The sequence below is a fragment of the Alosa sapidissima genome, chromosome 16 (assembly GCF_018492685.1).
Source record: "Alosa sapidissima isolate fAloSap1 chromosome 16, fAloSap1.pri, whole genome shotgun sequence".
Lineage (NCBI taxonomy): Eukaryota > Metazoa > Chordata > Actinopteri > Clupeiformes > Clupeidae > Alosa > Alosa sapidissima.
The window spans coordinates 30,816,660-30,837,026 of record NC_055972.1 but is presented as its reverse complement, the minus strand read 5'-3'; the positions used below and the strand labels follow the sequence as shown (position 1 = coordinate 30,837,026).

The window sequence follows — 20,367 nt, the reverse complement described above, 5'->3', positions numbered from 1 at the left end:
ACTGGGGCATGATCGCTAATGACTATGGGATGAATAGTTGAATCAGAGATATTTTTCATTATAGAGTTGCTGGTTAGAAAATAATCAATACGGGAATAGGAGTGGTGGACCGGAGAGAAAAAAGAGTAGCATTTGGAGTCTGGGTGCTGAAGCCGCCAACAATCGCCAAGGCCAGAATCGCTCATGAACTGTTACGTTACAAAGTTTGAATGAAGTTTCTAGTTAAACGGTTTAAGTTTAAGCTGAATAGCGCATAGAAAAAGTGGTAAGTGGAATAATAATAAGAAGACTTGGAAGAACAGTACAGTGCATTTTCATGCACTGTAATATTCAAACAGCAGTAGCGCCTTTTGAGATCACATCACAGTAATCAACCTGGCCCCAAAACGCCACCGGCCCACCGGGAATCCTCCGACTCTCCCGATTGCCACTCTGCTACTGCACACAGGTGCAGAATATTCTAGACAATGCTCGGGTGTTCGAATAATTATAACAATATCATCCACCGTGTTCGATAGCTGGAGAATCTTGTCATAAACCGAGCTTAAAATAGAATTTGATTGAGTCACCGCTGAGTTACCTTTCACTGAGTTACCTGACCTCCACTGAGTTACCTTTCACTGAGTTACCTTTCACTGTACTATTATTGTCATTTACAGTTGTATTCGAAGTGAGGGTCAGGGGATGAAGTGTTTCTTGTTTGCCATGCCACTCATCCCTACATACCTATTTACCTATCAGTGGATGATTAGTCTGTTAGCCACTCCCTACTGATAAGGTGCTAACGGTTCATATCCCTCAGTGATTGTTGCCACAACCACAGCTTCATCTCTTATTCTCACTTTCAGAGTGGATGTCTGACTTTTCTTTTCTTTTGTTTTTTATATTATGAATGCCTGTCGCTGTAATGTGCTGGGCTGCATTGTACATTGAATACTGCTGTGTCCTTGAGCTCCAACACCATTCTGAACGACTGATGTCATCCATGTGATTATCAAGTGTGATGTAATGATTAACTGCAAACATTGCAAGTGGGCTGGGGGTTATCACATTGGGGAAATTCATTTCAAACAACACAACCTCTATCAAGTCAATGTCATCTTTTTCAATACAATAAAGCACTTGATAGTTATTTCTGTATGATATATATATATATATATATATATATATATATATATATATATATATATATATATATTTTCATTTTCATGAACTGGTTAAATATAGCTTATTATCACAGTTGGCCCTTCCAAGTTAATAGAGCTAAACATGGCTACTGAATTGTATGTTATCTCTGTGATTCATATGTATAGTCCTAACCTCTGAAGGGATCTTATGAGGAGTTAGATATGCCTTGACTGTATATGTATGACTGTTGTGTCCACGTGAGGATGAGTGGTGGCCATGGGACTTCCCTGCGTGCTAACCCCATAGGGTGGGAGCATGTGAGTGAGCACTTATTTAATGAGCACCTTAGTGTTTCATATAATGGCCATGGGATTGCAATTTATCTTAAATCTCAACAAACAATCACTGGCATGTTTATATTCAACCATTTTGTATATCTTTATCAATATGGTGAGGATATTTATAGGGTTAAAAATCTATTTTCATAGTATGTATTACAGTTTTTTTAAATCGCTAACAAGCGCTTACCTATACTTTAGATAGAATTTTCTTCTAAAAAACACATGTTGTTAAATATATACTAACTCTTAATTTCAAAACAGAACACATCTTTCTCTGCACACTATAACTTTACCAAAACATTGGAAATCTGACTCAAAATGAAATTATTCTGTCAAAGAATAACACTTGTTTTCACTTCACAAGGTACATGCAGTCAATCAAAGTACATGGTTTCAAAATACTGGCTATTGTTGACATTACAAAAACTGCATACACTTTTAAGTTTCAGTTTTACAGGTATTTGCATGCAAAACATGCAATCCACCGTTTTTACACTAAATTTCTTGGTTGGGAATTGTATGGCCACATGTAATGTTCACATTCAAAAGCATTCCAGTAAAAAGCAAATCATTTTTTTTTCCCTTTACTGTTTACTACAGGAGGTACAGTAGACATACTGTTTACAGTATGATAGAACAGAAAAAGTTTTACAGTATTGCTTACAGTGAACAAAATATCCATGAAACACACAAGAGCATTCTGAACAAAAAATAAAAATAAAAAAGCCCAGATGAAAGGGGGGGGGGGACTACTGTAAAAAAAAAGCACAAAATTACTGTATCTAATCTCTGCGATCTTCAGAGTTAGGCCACACATCGCATCTGATATTATCCAAGGCGATGCACCTGGGATAAAACCATTTGGTAGCAGAAGCAGAGGCTTTTATACTGTATCTAAGGTTTGAAATATTGTGTTTGCTATTGTGGGATGTTGTGTGTTAACATTCGTAAATATTACAAAAACAATCCATAGTTTTGCTGGGAGGTATAGCTTGTTTGTTAAGAAAATTTAAGCATTGTGGAAATGTGTTCACTGACTGCATATTGTGTGAAAACAACATGAAATGTGTGAAAGGTATGGCCATAAAAGACAGATGCTGTGCTAATTGTGTTTAGAGTTTTGAAAATGTGATAAAACTGGTTAGACAAACGCTTGTTAGCGACTGAAAAAAACTGTAACCTGTTGATTATTTTCTAGATTAACCGATTAGTTGTTTGGTCTATAAAATGATAGAAAATATTGAAAAAAGCCCAAGAGGAAATCCTTAATTTTTTTAGTCCATGCGTCGGGACAGCCTGTCTGAGTAGAGTTTCTCAGGGAGCACTGAAGGAAGGGGTGAGATACCTCTCTGATGTGTTTTCTTTGGTTCATTGTTTCAATATAAGTGTGTGCTGGAGTGTGTGCTAACTATAATTCAGATACCTTATCATAAAAGGCTGCACCTATTGGGCTTTCACTGTTATCATATAGTTTATTGTTATTGCATTAGTTCGATATTTCATAGGCTTTTCAAGATGAATTGCCCAGGGGATGTGCCTCTTGTGTTCTGAGAAAAGATTATCACATAACTGAATGACTATGCATATGCCAGCATTGGACCTAAACAGATGGGGGGTTTTAGGCTTGCATTCCTGAAGCGGAAATGGCAGATTCGGATGGACCAATTTAGGTAACTACATTCAAGTTCCCTGATTTCTTTTCTTTTCTTGTCTTTTCTTTCCTCTTTCTATTTTTTTTTGGTGCCACTGAACATTACTTGCATGTCAAAGAAGTGTTTTCCAGGAACACATGGAAGGCAGATTGTTGTGCTTGGCTTAATTGAGCACCCCCCTCCCTTCCCCCCTTTTCCTTTTCCTGCACCCCAGCACTCACACACCACCACTTCCATTCCCCACCCCTTTGCCTTTCTGTCCCCCTACCCCACCCACACACAGACACAGGCACAAACGCTTATTCACAGTCAGCCTGTGTGGACTTTAAACAGCTTTATGAAAAGTGATCAGTGGATGACAAATCAAGTTTTTGAAGGCCAAAGGAAGGGGCTGTTCCCCTTTTGCACTCGTGGTTTGGAGAGAGAGACCGCCTTCTTTTTCCTTTTGTTTATATAGAAAATGGTCTGGATGTGTTTAAGACTGCACACACTTCCACAAAAATTGAAGACGTCCACCACGGGATTGCCTTTTAGCCTGGAAAGGAGATAGGTCCTATCACTAAAAGAGATTAAGCATTAACTCAGGCACTCTCAAAGTGCACACAGACACCCATTGAAGGACCTGCATGAAGTTTTCACTAGTGTGAGTGTGTGTTCAAAGGTTTTTATGGCTTTCAGTCTTGCTGAATCACTGCTTGCTATAGGCTTTAAGAGGAATACGCTCCGGCTGGACTAGTGGACACCTCGGACTTCTGGGGCATCTCTTTCAGTTTTCCCCAATCCAGGGGGAAAAAGTGGAAACATGTCAGCTGCTCTCGATGAATTCTGTGGCTCCATTTTCTGGGTGAGTTGACCTGAAAATGCATCACTGTCAGATATTGTTTTTCTGGACCATGTCATCTGTGCTTTTTTTCTTCCCCTCTGTCTCTGTCAAAATTAAAGTCGGCTTTCTCTTGTTATATTTCAAATGGATCCAAGTGTTATCCACTGTCATAGTAGCTATGCAATATGAATGTTAATTTTAGTTATGAATATGGTACATAGTGAAAGTTATGAGCTACATGGTGATGATTTCTCTATAATCATTGTTTAATTGGATAATTATTAAAATAATCTTATGGATATCATCTAAATAAGGGTTTGAATCTGCACTGAAGAAGATGATCTGTACAAACAAAATAAACACTTTCGTCACTAGTTAGAGTTTAAATCCTCTCAAACCGTCAAAGCAGTCTCTCGGAAGTTGTTTAATGTCCTATTTGCTTAGTTTATTTAGGAAAATCAATGTTACACGGGGTGCTTCTGTTTCTGTTTTTATCCCAATAGTGTGCCTGAATTACGTATAAGCTATAAACTGATATTTTATCATGGCATTAAATAAACTTGTGTTGATATGCAAATGAATAATAATAAGGAAAAAGAGGATCATGTTGTATTTGTCAAATCTGTATACTACAGACACACTAATTGACTTATTGACTTGACACTAAAGTCTTTGCTTTGCTTTTTTTTACAAACATGTGTATTGTATGCACTAATCGCTGTGAAGTTCAGCAACAGTCAATAGTCTCTTAGATAGATAGATAGATACTTTATTGATCCCCAGGGGAAATTCAAGGTCTCAGCAGCAGCATACATACAACACAAACACATTCTTTAACAGCAGAAAGAGTAATTAAAGTATATAATATAAAAACACAACTAAGCAGTAAGGACAGTAGAAGATAAAGAATATGCTAAATATACTAAAATACAAATTATACTAACACTTAATACAATATATAAAAATATACAAATTACAAAAATACAAATTATACTAACACTTAATCTAAATCAATTCTAAAAACAGTATCCACATAGTGGTGATTAATAAATCAGAGGCGCTTGCAATGACTGAGGCAGGGACTGAGCCTGTGATTCTCTGTGCATAGTAAGGTACGGTAAGGTGCTCTGTGTGAATGAGTGTCATGGTGGTAGTGCAATGGTGATAGTGGTCATGGTGATAGTGCAAATGAGTAAGTCAACAGTGCAACAATGCAGAAATAAAGTAAAGTAAAGACTATATATTTATATATTTAACTATTTAAGAAAATCACACACAAATCTTACACAAATGGGATGGTTTTAATGTTTAGTTCTTGTCCGTTATCTTATTCATGCTTTGTCCAAGATACATGTCATGGCAGACTAGTTTTTTCCTCTAATCACTTGAGAGTCACATCACATTAAAACTCTAGTTAGCAGCTCAACGGGGGTTACGAGCTCAGTCTGAAGCTCTGTGGCCTGTGTACTTCCCCCTCAGAATGCCTCCGTCCTGGACCGGCCTGATCCAGACCTGCCTGTGTGTGTGGAGCAGACGGTTCTAGTGTGGATCCCGCTGGGGTTCCTGTGGCTTTGCAGTCCATGGCACCTGGTAGCACTCTTCAGGGGCAAAGCCCCCAAAAGACCCCTATCCAAGCTGTATATCTGCAAACAGGTAACAGGACTGTGTTTTGGGATACCCATGTGTCTTCTCATGGGTACATGAACGTTATTTTTGCTTGGCCTATTTTTACTACATGTCTTTTATCATTCTTTTTGTTTTTTATTTTGACGAGTTGATCAGTTTAATCAGTTACATTTTAAGTTTCATTTACTATTTTTAGTAGGCTACTTTGGTTTTAGATCAGGATCATTGGTCATCCTGTGTGTGCTTTTGTGGTGAAATCTCTGTACAGATCCTGACGGGACTCTTGTTTCTTACGGCTGTGGCTGGGCTTGCCGTCACTCTTGGTGAGGATTTTGGACCCAACGGTGACTCCACAACTAAGAATGCAGCAGTCTTCTACACCAACCCTGTGCTGTTTGCTGTCTCTTGGGTAAGCCAGTCGAGACAAAGCAGAATAGCAGAATAGGCTACCATGTTAGTATTATTCTGTAACAGAGCTACAGTGTTGATGCGTTTGCTTCTAGATCCTGCTGATGCTTTGCCACGAGGGCGTGAGACGGAAACGGACTGCCGTCGACTCCAGCTCGCTCTTCCTCTTCTGGGCCCTGCTGGTGGTCTGTGAAATCTTCGCCTTCCAGACACTCCTTCGGAAAGCCCTGCAAGAGGTGAGGGGGATCAAGAACAAAACACAGCAGCCCTAAACAGACCATCATGCCACCCGTCAATCCACAGGCACACCTTTAATGTGGTTGTTTGTCTCTTTGCAGGGGGAAATCTCAGATCTTCCACGCTTTTGTTTGTTCTACATAGCCTTTGGGCTGCAGGTCATATCCCTCGTTATCTCTGGCATCGCTGATGTACCACCTGAAGTAAAGAAGACAGTCAAGAAGGTAGGGTTTTGATCTACAGCAACATTATGAGGTATTGTGTGCACCAACTACATTTCTCTTATTACCAAATCTGTTGTGTCCATCTCTTATCCTGTAGAATCCAGAGACAGGAGCCGCATATATTAGCAGAATCACATTTAACTGGTTTAACAGGTAAGAGGCCTAGTGAAGACTTGATGTAATGTCGGTTGAACAATGTTGGTTGTTCCTTCACTCAATACAGTACCATACAATATGAAACATACAGCTATTTAAAAAGTGCAAAGCATGTTTTATCAAGAGAGGATATAGGATAGACTATGAAATGTGCATGGAGTTGAGAGAAATTAGTAAAACAAGTTTTTGGAACTGAATTAGAATACAAATATTAAACTATAGCCTGGTTTATTTGCACCCATATTTCCCTCAAGAGTTATACAACAGATTGTACATACCATCAGTACAGTGTAAACATGAGCAATGTTCGAACAAGTATATATACTCTTTTGATCCCGTGAGGTAAATTTGGTCTCTGCATTTATACCAATCCGTGAATTATTGAAACACACTCAGCACACAGTGAACACACAGTGAGGTGAAGCACACACTAATCCCGGCGCAGTGAGCTGCCTGCAACAACAGCGGCGCTCAGGGTGCAGTGAGGGGTTAGGTGCCTTGCTCAAGGGCACTTCAGCCGTGCCTACTGGTCGGGGTTCGAACCGGCAAACCTCCAGTTACAAGTTCGAAGCGCTAACCAGTAGGCCACGGCTGCCCCATTGGTAAACTCCTCAGGGCCCTTTGTACAGAAGTGGGTAAAGAAGAGAATAGATCAAAGTAATTCCAAACCTGCACATAAAGTTTATTCAGAAAACAAAACCAAGTCTTTTGTCAGCTGTACAAGCAAGGTGCTGCTGAGTTTGAAACAGCAAGACATACATTTCCTCCTGTCTTCCTACCCACATAGTTAGTAATACCCAATGGCTGTCTTGTTCTATAGCATGGTTTTCAAAGGCTACAAGAGGCCCCTGGTTCAGGAAGACCTGTGGGATTTGAATAACAAAGATTCCACCTGCTACATCTACGAGCAGTTTGAGAAAGTGATGAACGATGAGCTAGTCAAAGCCCGACACAGGTTTCAGAAACAGCTCAAGAAGGTGAAAGCCAAACAGAAAGAGGGTCCTCATCAAAATGGCCTTTCAAAAGGTGTCAGCCAGGATGTTCTAGTGATGGTAAGACCGCTAATCTGCTAATTTAGCTCATAAGTTTCAGACAACCACCACCATAGCAGAGGTAATCACAGGTATATACTCCTTAAAGTAAAAAACATCTGACGAGTGAACTTCTTGTTCTGTTTTTTTTTTCTTTTCTTTTCTTCCGACCCAGGAGGAGAAAGGTAACAGTAAAGACAAGAAGAAAAAAGAGAAAAAGAAAGATGATGAAGTGTTACATCCGAATTCATGGCTTATACAGTCCATTGTCGGGTCATTCAAATGGCCGCTCATCGAGTCTGCTTTCTTTAAACTACTATACGACCTTCTGGCCTTTGTCAGCCCTCAACTGCTCAAGTAAGTCACACATGTGCTAGCATTAGCTAGCAACTCGCTCGAGTTGAGAGTGTAGAGGGCGCGGCTCTGCTGCTGACCCCGAATTTTCACCTGTGTTTGTTTCTGCTCAACAACTTGAGTGAACCAAAACAACCTGGAAACTGTATATAAAAGCTTAGTGGAATGCATCTTATATTTTATCATGTGGTATGGTAACCTAAACATCCAAAGGAGGAACAAACTGCAGAGAATAGTGAGCCTCAAAAATTATAGGGAAGCCACAAAGGCACTTAAACAGTATTTATGAGGAACGCCTTACAAACAAAGCTGAGAAAAATTATTAGTAACCCCTCTCATCCACTACACAGCAAATTTGAAATCCTACCCTCAGGGAGGCGTTTTAGAGTAGGCCTACCAACAGCAAATAGAAACATCTTTAAGAAATCCTTTGTCCCCAATGCTGTGAAGATGCTAAATAACACTGAAAACCGTAGGCTACATAAAAATGGAATGTAGGGTGAGACAGACTTCAGAGTTGCAGGTTTTATGCACAGCAAGCATTTTTAGTAGGCTATCTATTTATTTATTTATTGATTACTTTTTTAAATGCAACCTTTGTATTGTCATTTTCCATGAAATGTATTGTCTGTATTGTCCGTCTTGCCGTCTTGGCTATGTACTGTTTTTAATGTCCTGTCTGCCTTGTATTCTTGTATTCGAAGAAAAATGTTCACATCTGTGGATAATTAAGTTTTCGTATTCGTATTCGTATGTGCTAAATGTCACACCTAAATGGTTCTCAGAAGACTTCAGTTCAATAGTGTTTTGTATGGCTGTTCTTATGAAAGTTTATGTTGGTTGCACAAAGTGAACCTAGGCTTTGTTTGCATGCCATCATGAGTCAATGAATATCCTGGTCACATTTTGTGCATTTTAAATAAATGATTGACTCAGCACCTGATAGTTCATTGTAAAAGTGAATATGTAGAGCATTTTTACATTTGACTGTACAGACACAAATAGTCAGTAAAATGACTAGTGTTTACTTCCCAGGCTGATGATCACCTTTACCCAAGACACAAGCATTTACATATGGAATGGCTACCTGTATGCCATTTTGTTGCTGGTGGTGGCTGCCGTGCAGTCCATCTTCCTCCAGCAGTACTTCCAGCGCTGCTTTGTGCTGGGCATGAAAGTTCGCACGGCACTAATGGCAGCCGTTTACAAGAAGGTACATCCTATCATCTTTTCCTGTCTTTTAATAGTAACCCTCTATCCCCTTCTCCCTCCCTCCTTCCTTATTCAGCTCGTAACCTTTCATTTCTAAGAGGTAATTAAAATAACAGGCAATAACAGGTAATTTTTTCCTTATCCTTCGAGATGACACAGTGATGACTATCTTTAATCACATTAGAGGTATTTGGCCTTCACACTCTTGTCTCCCTGTGTACAACAGCGCTCAAATTTTTGCATTAACTCCGACACTTGTCTCCTAGGCCCTAATTGTGTCTAATGACTCACGTCAAGAGTCGACGGTGGGCGAGACAGTCAACCTGATGTCGGCAGATGCCCAGCGTTTCAACGACGTCACCAACTTCATCCACCTGCTGTGGTCGTGCCCTCTGCAGATCGCTCTCTCCATCTACTTCCTGTGGCAGGAGATGGGCCCATCTGTGCTGGCTGGCCTGGGGGTCATGGTTCTTATGGCTCCCATCAACGGCTTACTGGCCACCAAATCCAGGGACTTCCAGGTAGCTGTCCGTCAAAGTTGTCTCCAAGCTTGTCACAGAGATGAGGACTCTTTTGAAAGATTGTAAACAAGATTTAAGACCACAGGATTTTCCTTCAGCAGCGGTTCATGAATCTCACACCAATTAGTGATTAAAAAGTATAATTTAGCTAAGATTGCTGTTATTAGATGTTTTGAATTGAAGCAGTTGCAGCTTTCCCCCCTTATTTTTTGCCCTTAGACCATTTATTTTACACTATGATGCAAGCTGTCAAACACTGCCTCTTAGTTCAGAGGATCTTCTGTGTTTGTCTGAATGTGATCACTTCAGCTGCTCTATGTCCATGTTCATTGTCCAGCATGCTGCAATTGTCAGTGAGAATGACTTTATTGGTAAAGCCTGACATGATGTTATTGTAGTAATCACATTTACAACTCTGTGTCTCCTTCAGACTAAAAACATGAAGCTGAAGGACAAACGCCTGAAAATTATGAATGAAATCCTGAATGGTATCAAGGTAAGAAAAACAATCCCTTAAACATCTACACTAAAATACTAAAATAGTTGCTTTTTAAAAATCTTTTATATGATAAAACTGCTTGAGCAGTATTCTCTACCTCTATTGGACTACATACCCTTCTGAACCCCTGAGGTACATTAAGTTCAGAGGACATGGGGAGAATATGAGAACACACGCACGCATTCATGAACACACGCAAACGCACACATAAACACACACACACACACACACACACACACACATACATACACAAACACACGCACGCACACACTCATTTACATACACAAAAGTTGCAAGAGTAGGGGATGGAGTAGGATATGAGACAAATTGACAAGCGTGATTTATTTTTGCGGAGAGAATGTGCAGGACTGAGCGGCAGTCATATTTTGTACCGCTTTCCAGTACATCTAGTTTGTTTTCATACCTTAGTGAAAAAGAAAGGCATGAACTACTGCTGAAAGTTTGCAGATACTATGATTAACTTAAAGGGGAATTCCAGAGGTAAAAGCAAGCAAATTGCCTGACTTTGTGTTCCGTAAGCGTCAAATCAGTGTGGACGCGTTCAACTTATTCCAGTGATGTGTAGATCTGGCTGAACGTATTTGTATTGTAAGATTCAGCTAGATCTCCGCAGGGCTGCAAGATCAAACTTGCCCACTGATTTGATGCTACCAGAACACAAAGTCAGGCAATTTGCTTCCTTCAGAAACAGGTCTTATTATAACCTCTCTGTACACTTTCAAAGTTTACAATACTTCGGTCTGTCTGACCACACCTCACCACACACAGAAGTGTAATGATATTTTGAGCATTGTCAGTGATATAAAATAGCATTTGTTTTTTGACGTGCTAGCTTGTCCCTTAGCTTTCACTATAAGCCATGTCATTATTAATGCAAAAAACAGTCTTGCTCAAAACTCCACCAATTAACGTAATTTTGTTAACTTAACTAAACTACCGAAAATAGACCCTGGGATGCTTTAACTCTGGAATTCCCCTTTAAAGAAATTGAATATAAATTGATAAATGCCTCTGTTACCTTTTGTAATTTTAGATTTCCTAGAGAGGCCAATAATTGGGAGCAATGTGTTTGTATTAAAAATATTTATTTCTTTTCTTGTTTCTCAGAACAAATTCTTCATTGTTTTTATTGTTTCATTCAATAAATCACCAAAGGATGATTTCTTATTCCTGTATTTAGTCAACTTTACCAAGGGTACCAATAATTCTGAAGGGTACTGTACGTTTTTGTCACCCCCAATGGTCAAGGCCTTTACAACACATGTCACTGTATTATGGTGATTTTAGAATTAGTTCAATTGGTACACATTTCCTTTTGAACTGGTTTTAAAATCAGGAAATGTTTTGTTAATGTTTGTTTATCGTGTTGCAATTATTAGTACTTTTTTCTAGCAACCTTGACCTACTCCATGATGTTGACCTCTAAGAGTGATATGAATGTTGCTAATGAGCTTCACATGCCTGGAAACATGTTTAGTTTAGATTCTATCCCTTTAGATCCAAAGATACACCACTTTTTAATTTTGCGCATGGAAATTTCATATCACAGAGGTCAATGACTTACCTCAAAAGTCAAACTGACAATGGATCCACATCTTAAATCAAAGCATCAAGTCAAGAACAAACCTTAAAGAAGGGTTGTTTTCATTTTGTGCACAATTTTAATTCTTAACAGCTTCACTACACATACCTTTTGTAACCCTTTCCCTCCAAATCTCTCTCTCTCTTCCCCACTCGCTGTCCTTTTGAAGATTTTGAAGCTGTACGCCTGGGAGCCATCTTTCGAGGCCATCATCCTTGCTATTCGAGAGCAGGAACTGAAGCTGATGAAGAAGATTGCGTACTTCTCTTCCATCTCCACCTTCATTTTTGCCACCGCCCCAGCTCTAGTAAGTGTACATGTAAATCAGGTTTATAGGCCAAGCATACTTGTGTATACAAGGAATTTGGTCCCTGCATTTATCCCATCCATGAATTAGTGAACACACAGAGCACACAGTGAACACACAGTGTGAGGTGATCCACACACTAACCCGGAGCAGTGAGCTGCCATGTTTTAACGGCGCTCGGGGAGCAATGAGGGGTTAGGTGCCTTGCTCAAGGGCACTTCAGCCGTGGATGTGGGCATGGGAGAGCAGTGCTCAACCACTTCCCCCGCCCACATTTTTCCTACTGGGTCGGGGATCGAACCGGCAACCCTTCGGTTACAAGCCCGAACCCCTAACCAGTAGGCCACGGCTGCCCATCGTGAAATTTAACTATATAAGAATAACTTTGAGTTATCAGTTTGTCCCTGAACTTTTCTATAGCTGTGTATTTTGTTGGTTTTGTTTCAAGTGTTGTTTTGTTTTCAATATCTTTATTGCTTATATACGTTTCTCAATTTCAAGGGGTCAGATTGCTAGTTATGTACTGTGCTTTTGTGTTTATCATTCTAGGTTTCCATGGCAACATTTGCTGTTTTTGTTTCAGTCGATTCAGCCAACATCCTGGATGCTGAGAAAGCTTTCACTTCCATATCACTTTTTAACATCCTTCGATTTCCTCTAGCCATGCTGCCCATGCTCATTGCCGCTATGGTCCAGGTACGGAACTATTCATCCACACACTAACAACTGACACACACCACAACCACAAAGCAAGATCTGGTCTGAAAGCAGGTACGTGAATACACCTTGTGGTGCAACCTGGACACATCGTCAGTGATGCTCCCGGGGTCATAGGGTGTTTCGGGTCTTACATCAGACACCCTCACCCGGGCGACCCAGCCGGAGGTGATCAGGCTCCGACGTGTGTCCAGGTAGCGCACTACGCCACGTGTCCCCCCTCTTTATCCAGAGCCACCATGAAGCCTTTTCAGCAGCTTCCAGGATGTTCTTGATGGCTCTTTGCCTGTGAAGTCCGCAAATCCCTAAGAGTCCCAGGATCCGGTGTAAAGACTGGCCTGCGAAGCCCCTGCAGCCCACTTCAACAGGCTCACTTTAACAACTGACACACACCACAACCACAAAGCAAGATCTGGTCTAAAAGTAATATATGAAGGCTAAACAAAATGTTAGTGCCTTAATAACATGATATACTCACACATTTACATGAACTTTTTCTGCAGGTTACCGTATCTAAAAAACGTTTGGAGAAGTTCCTAAGCGGAGACGACCTTGACAGCAACACCGTCCACCATGACCCAAGCTTTAGTATGTACACAAAGATGTGGCACATTGCCTTTCCATATGCATTCACAAGATTATGATTTATAAGCTATAAAAATGGACAGCTCATAGAAAATCTCTGCTAAGAAATGTCACAGGGTTAAATATCATTTGCAATCTTCGAAACAATTGATTTAGCCGGCTACTGATGCTCACATACATTATTTCATGAATCTCTACTTGTTTTTTAGGCAGCGCAATCGCTGTTTCAGACGGTACCTTCTCTTGGGGAAAGGAGAATGAGCCTACCCTGAAGAAGTGAGTCCTCTGCTTTAATTCTGCATTCTGCCATCCACCCTCACTGTGTGTAACATTTGCCGTATTTATCTTAAAACAGTCCACTTAGATGATGACAAAGCATAAAAAGTTGTTTGAAAATAGGCTATATATTTTTATTCAGGCTCATAAATCAAAACTAAAATGAATCCCATCAACCAAACAGCATGCTAGTTTGACCAATAGATGGCACTCTGTATTGCACATACTGCATAGCAGGTGTATACATAAGAAATGAGATCCTTTTCTAGACATTTGCTTTGTTTGATCTGTGAAGGAGGTACACGTTTCATTATCAGCCATTGTTATTGGTGCCCACTGACCCACCCAACCACTCTAACAACCTAGCTAGGGGAGGCACTGACTGCATTCAAGCTGGGCTGCTTTGATGCTTTACGCTAAAGGTCAATCAGTGATTGTCAGACATGGAGTGGTGTGCCTTTGGAGAATTGTGTTGATTGTAAGCAAACAAACAAATAAACAAGTAAAATAAGCAAAGTTAAAAACCAATCTCTTGAAATGTGTGCTACCCTTAGTAATCAGGATCAGCTAATTCAGAATATTTTATAATATATTTCTTTCACTAATTCATGCTGTGGGTGCTTCGGCTAACTGTGAATGCCTCCATTTATGTTGATGACAACCTTAACAAAGTCTAAACCTAACTCTAAACCTTTCAAAATGTCTGCCCCTCATCGTTGACATACAATAGGCTTACTGAAAGTCTGTAGCAGCCTGAATCAATAACGTAGGCTAATATTATTTTGCCAATAATGTGATAAGTTATTACATTATTAGTTGGTTATTATGTTATTGGCTAGGTTAAAAAAAAACTTTGAAAATGTAACATCTGTCAATTTATGTAATAACACACTGATATCACTTTATTTAAGGTTTATTTACTGAATATAAAGTGTCACCATGGCACTGTACTTAGCTCTTTCAAATAACTGCTTGAAAACATGACCATACAAACACCCCTACACTCTCTCTTGGAGATAGGATTATTTATTATGACCGCCGCTAGCATTGCAGTCATAATAATAATCTCTAGGTATGGTGAAGGGTATGTGATGATGTGGGGCTATTTTAATTATTTTAACTCCAAAGGTCAAGGGAACTTAATCAGGATGCATAGTATAGTGGATCCATGAAATAACTAGCCTTTAAAAATAAAAAAATTGTCTGTGTCTATGGGAATTTAACATAGGGTTCCTTACTTGTATTACCTGTATTTTAAGGAATAACATTTATTTACGATACATGATTCATTCACAAAGAAAATTGGCATCCTTTAAGGTTCGATTTTTCCTCATTTTTTAATTAAGACATTAAGATCAATTTCCAAAAGATTTTAGATCTAGGTGTCTTAACTTATGCACAGCACGGGTTGTGCCATGGAAGTGTTCTATGGGTTGCTATAGACTCCCATAGCGGAAGAAAGAAAAATCATCATCATCATAACAATAATAATAGAAAGAAAAAGTAGAAATACTATGGGTGCCTTCGCTGCCTGGCCTCCAATAAGGTGATTATTGCATTATCGGATGCAGTTATTACATTTTTACATTTTTTTTAACCCAGTAGATAACGTAAAAATAACCAGCCAATAATGTAATAACTTACATTCAAATTATTACTTGACTGGCCATTATTACGTTATTAGCTGTTGTTACATTATTGGCCATTATAACGTTATTGCCTGCTACAAGGTCCTTATTATGCTGGAAAATGAAAATGAGATAACATCTCAACCACAGTATTTATGTGGTATTATGACCAATTTTGTCTCATTGTGTTTGTCAAGAACATACTGTTCTGGAGTCTTTGTTTAATGTTTAACTTAGAATAAGGTATAGTATCTGTATAGACATACAGTGGTCACACCTGTACTGATAAAATTATAACTTCATGGGAACTACAAATTGATGTAAAAGAAACATTATTGTGTGTAAAAACAAATGATTTAGATCTGAGTCATTGTAAACAAAAATGTCCACAGGTGGCCTCATGCTAGGAAATGGTCTTTCAAAATATGAATGTCTTTCTTCCTCTTCCCTTCCAGTGTATCTCTGGATGTAAAGCCTGGTAGGCTAGTTGCCGTGGTTGGAGCCGTAGGGACAGGGAAATCCTCCTTGCTGTCTGCGTTACTTGGAGAAATGCATAGTAGCACAGCTTCCATTAACATGAAGGTAACCACAGAGCGAGAGACTTGGCAGTTACTGACACATGATTGCAAGAGCACAATGTTGACATGGCTGATAAAGCTAAAGGGCATTAAGTAGCTCATCAACAATTGATTTTGCAGTTTGCAGCCCTTGCCACTTAATCTACTAAACCCCTCTTCTACTGCACTTTTTACCCCCCCCCCCCCCCCCAACTTCCTTGTATCCTTGTCAAGTCAAGTTTATTTATATAGCACATTTCATTCACAGAGGTCATTCAATGTGCTTTACATAAACAAAACCAAACAATAATAACAAATAAAAGCATAGAAGGGCAATATAGTCAAAGAATAGTTAAAAGGTAAAGATCATAATAAAAAGAAAACATAAAACATAAAAAGAAAACACAAGGTAAAATCATTTAAAAATAAAGAATAATTAGTAAGCAAAAACAAAGGCAAAAGTAGTAAAAAAAGTAATAAAAGACAAGGTAGAATAATTATCAGATTCAGAATTTGTAACTCGGCACAGTTAGCAGAAAGCATCTGAGAACAGTTTGGTCTTAAGTCTAGATTTAAAACTGGCTACAGTTGGGGCCTTTTTGATGTCATCCGAAAGTTGGTTTAGTGCTTTAAAGTCAATTCTGTGACTTACTGGAAGCCAGTGCAAGGACTTAAGAATTGGAGTAATGTGGTCAGTTCTTTTAGTTTTTGTTCACCTGAAGCTGTTTAATAGTCTTTTTAGGAAGGCCTGTGAACAGTCCATTGCAGTAATCAACCCTGCTGGAGATAAATGCATGAATGAGTTTTTCTAAGTCATGTTTTGACATCAGCCCTCTGAGTTTGGCAATATTTTTGAGGTGGTAAAAAGCTGATTTAGTTATCGCTTTCATGTGGCTGTTGACATTTAGATCACTGTCAATTAATACACCAAGATTTTTTAACAGTATCCTTTGCCTTCAACCCTTATGTGTCAGTGATTTGTTCTATACACTGACACATAGCTTCAAGAGGACCATAGTCGTTTGGTGATAGAGCTAAGTAAATTTGTGTGTCATCTGCATAGCTATGATATGAAATCAAATTATTTTGAATGATTTGTCCAAGTGGGATCTTGTATCCTTGATTACTTAATGAGGGGTGCTTCCATTTTCACACTACTGCTGTCTGCTTACATTATGACATTTCTTACCATACCCCCCCCCTTTCTCTCTCTCCCTCTGTAGGGCTCAGTGGCCTACGTTCCCCAGCAGGCCTGGATCCAGAATGCCACGCTGAAGGACAACATCCTGTTTGGCTCCGAGCTGGAGGAGAGCAGGTACCAGAGTGTGGTCGACGCCTGCGCCCTGAAGCCCGACCTGGAGCTGTTGGCAGGTGGAGATGAGACGGAGATTGGGGAGAAGGTGACATTTTTGATACTCTCTCTCTCTCTCTCTCTCTCAGCTTACGTAACCATTATGATGTCTTTACATAAATGTGTTTACTTAAAACTTCAATGTCAAAGGGCAGGAGAGGTCAGACTCTTTGTGCAATTTTATGGACACTCATTGTAGAGTCATTGTTGCAGGGGAATTGCATGATGTCCTCTAAGCATTTCTCTTATTTCTGTGTGACAGGGCATTAACCTGAGTGGAGGCCAGAAGCAGCGAGTGAGCCTGGCCAGAGCCACCTACAACAACGCCGACACCTACCTGCTGGATGACCCTCTGTCAGCCGTCGACTCACATGTCGCCAAGCACCTCTTTGAGAGGGTCATCGGGCCAAATGGACTCCTAAAAGATAAGGTGAGTTATTGCTTTCTGCACAGTGTATACCCCACAGCATATTAAGCACAATACTTGCTCCATATGAGTTCATCTATATGCGTTAATATCTCATGGTGAATGACACACACCAATGACACAGAGTGTTTTCGTCTTAGTCCTGTATGGCATAGTACTAATATCTGCCTTAATGCATCAATCAAAACAGCTTTCTCTGTACTATGTGAAGTGTTTTTAAGAGAGAGAGAGAGAGAACCTTCTCCACAATACTAATCTCAGTCTCCACTCTTATCCTTGCTTCTACATTATTTTCTTATATGTAGCAAGGGGCTTTGTTTTGCCATGGTTCAGTGGAACATATAATGAATTCAGACCAATATTACTCCCCCACTCATGTCAGCTGCTCTTTTTCACCCGGCTTTCCTTATCACTGTATCCCCTTAGAATTTGAGTGCTCTCGAGGTGGGATGCATCACTAAAAAAAGTCAGCATAATTGTGTTTCTGCAGACCAGGATCCTGGTGACTCACGGCATTAGTTTCCTGCCTTACGTTGATGAGATCATAGTGCTGGTGGACGGCCTGGTATCAGAAGTGGGGACTTACGAGAGCCTGAAGGCCAGTGGAGAAGCCTTCTCTGAATTCCTGTCCACGTATGCCAAAGATGAGAGCAAGAAGTCCTCAGAGGGTGAGTCCCATTAACTTTGTTTTCTAGTTCAATATGCATTTTTAGGGTCCAGTGGCTGCCATAAAATAAAGATGCATTTTGATAAATATCAGCAAAACTGACAGAGATTGGGCTCTATCAAACGACTAAATTAATAAAATAGTTTTATAATGTTCATCAGAGGAGCACCTCACAACTAGAATAAAATGAGGATAGGCTAGCATATCATGTACATTGTATGATGAGGTAATAACAAGGGGCTTATATCTAGGATTATATCTAGTTGCCTACTTTTGATCTCTTTCTTTCCACCCAAGTTTGCTTCCTGTTATATCCCTAGGGTTATATTTTATTAAGTATTCACTATCAATTAAAAATCAAATGTAACAGAAGGGGCACAAAGCCCTTTTCATGTACTCTTTGACTCATTCTCTTTGACTCATTATCAAATGTAAATTTCAACTATAATTGAGTCTTTTTCAACATTGTGGCTGTCTTTTTAGAGTGTATGTACCTTACCTGCATGTGTGCACCTGTGTGTCCTATAATCAGATGAACCTTCAGATGTGGAGGTGGACATGGTCTCTGAAGCTCAGGACCCCCAACCAGACATTTCCCCTGAAGATGTGGTGTCTGTGACCCTGAAGAGGGAAAACAGTCTGCGGCACAGCCAGAGACATGCTCAGCGCAATGGCAGGTTGGTTTTACACACACACACACACACACACACACACACACACACACACACACAAACACAAACACAGACACAGACACAGACACAGACACAGACACAGACACAGACACACACACACACACACACACACACACACACACACACATACTGCGGAGGCAATCTAGCACTTGCAGAAGCAAAGCAAAAACATGCACCGTGGATGCTGTTTGTATATCCGCCATGCTGTACTTCAACAAACAATGCGACAGCATTCCGCCTCCTGCAAGCTCACTACCTCTCATTGAAACCAACTGGAGTATTTACTGCATGTATGAATAACTCCCAGCTCCACAATTTTGGCTGGTGAGGTCATGCCTGAACACTCAACTCTGTTTGAGATTCAGTGCTAATTGCACAGACATTGTCCGGAGGTCATGTGTGAAAAGGGCTAAATTGCCTCTGTATGTCTTCTATACGCCCACCCATTCTCCCATACCCTCTTCATCACACACACAAACACACACACACACAATCTCAAAAACAAAAAATACTTAATATACAATTATTATTTGCCACCAAAACAGCCCCGTGAAACTATGCTAGGATAAAGTTTCTAAGTTCTTCATGTTGATGCGAGGTCATGTTTTGACACGCATGAAGACTATAGGTCATAAAATGAAGAAAAACCGTTCAGATGTGTTCAGTACTGTAACACCCATTCAGCAAGCACAGCCCTCTCTGTCCCGTCAGCTGCGTCCATTACGGCCACTCCAGTCCTGCTGCACTTCACCAGAGTACTAATCACCTGTCACCTGTTAACTAATTAACCGCAGGCTTTATAAAAACTCTGTTTTACTTCCCACTGCGTGAGGTATTGTTTGTTCTGAACGTACTGAGCCTTGTTAGAAAACGTATTGTTAAACCACATTGAATGATTATTGACCTTGTGTGCCCTGACTACGATTCTTGGATTCGTGATTTTGGATTGTTTGCCTCTGTACTACTACTCTGTCCTACTGTGTTTTGACTTGGATTTCATACCTAGATTTTGCTACTGGACTTGCCCTCTGATTTTGTCAAAGTAAAGAAACTGTTTGGGGTCACTTAGAAATTGCCATTCCACTCCAATATAGACAGAATACCACACCTACCATAATCACGGCAGAAGTTTTCAGATTACAGAATCAGAATCAGCTTTATTGGCCAGGTTTGCGTAAACAAACAAGAAATTTGACTCTGGTTAATCAGGGTAGATCAGGGTAGCCAAAAGAAGCTGAGAAGTTAAAAAATAGCCTCTCGGACAATGATCCTGCAACAGTTTGGAAAGGCCTGCAACAGGTCACGAATTACAAGAGACCATCCCCCCCATCCTGCTGAAAATCCC

At 40.0% G+C, this 20,367-nt stretch overlaps 1 protein-coding gene across 1 annotated transcript in view; it reads left to right on the top strand.

The window, feature by feature from the left end:
* Positions 1-3,423: 3,423 nt before the first annotated feature.
* LOC121684892 (ATP-binding cassette sub-family C member 2-like) overlaps positions 3,424-20,367 on the top strand; it is a 44,674-nt gene continuing 27,730 nt past the window's right edge. The window contains exons 1-20 of the mRNA XM_042065023.1: positions 3,424-3,965; positions 5,424-5,597; positions 5,839-5,979; positions 6,074-6,214; positions 6,317-6,439; positions 6,537-6,592; positions 7,416-7,647; positions 7,802-7,983; positions 9,016-9,193; positions 9,459-9,713; positions 10,144-10,209; positions 11,985-12,122; positions 12,672-12,818; positions 13,343-13,427; positions 13,634-13,700; positions 15,784-15,910; positions 17,109-17,285; positions 17,499-17,666; positions 18,154-18,331; positions 18,863-19,007. Of these exons, the coding sequence (XP_041920957.1) occupies positions 3,924-3,965; positions 5,424-5,597; positions 5,839-5,979; positions 6,074-6,214; positions 6,317-6,439; positions 6,537-6,592; positions 7,416-7,647; positions 7,802-7,983; positions 9,016-9,193; positions 9,459-9,713; positions 10,144-10,209; positions 11,985-12,122; positions 12,672-12,818; positions 13,343-13,427; positions 13,634-13,700; positions 15,784-15,910; positions 17,109-17,285; positions 17,499-17,666; positions 18,154-18,331; positions 18,863-19,007 (2,822 nt within the window). The 5' untranslated portion in view covers positions 3,424-3,923. The remainder of the gene's footprint in view (positions 3,966-5,423; positions 5,598-5,838; positions 5,980-6,073; positions 6,215-6,316; positions 6,440-6,536; positions 6,593-7,415; positions 7,648-7,801; positions 7,984-9,015; positions 9,194-9,458; positions 9,714-10,143; positions 10,210-11,984; positions 12,123-12,671; positions 12,819-13,342; positions 13,428-13,633; positions 13,701-15,783; positions 15,911-17,108; positions 17,286-17,498; positions 17,667-18,153; positions 18,332-18,862; positions 19,008-20,367) is intronic.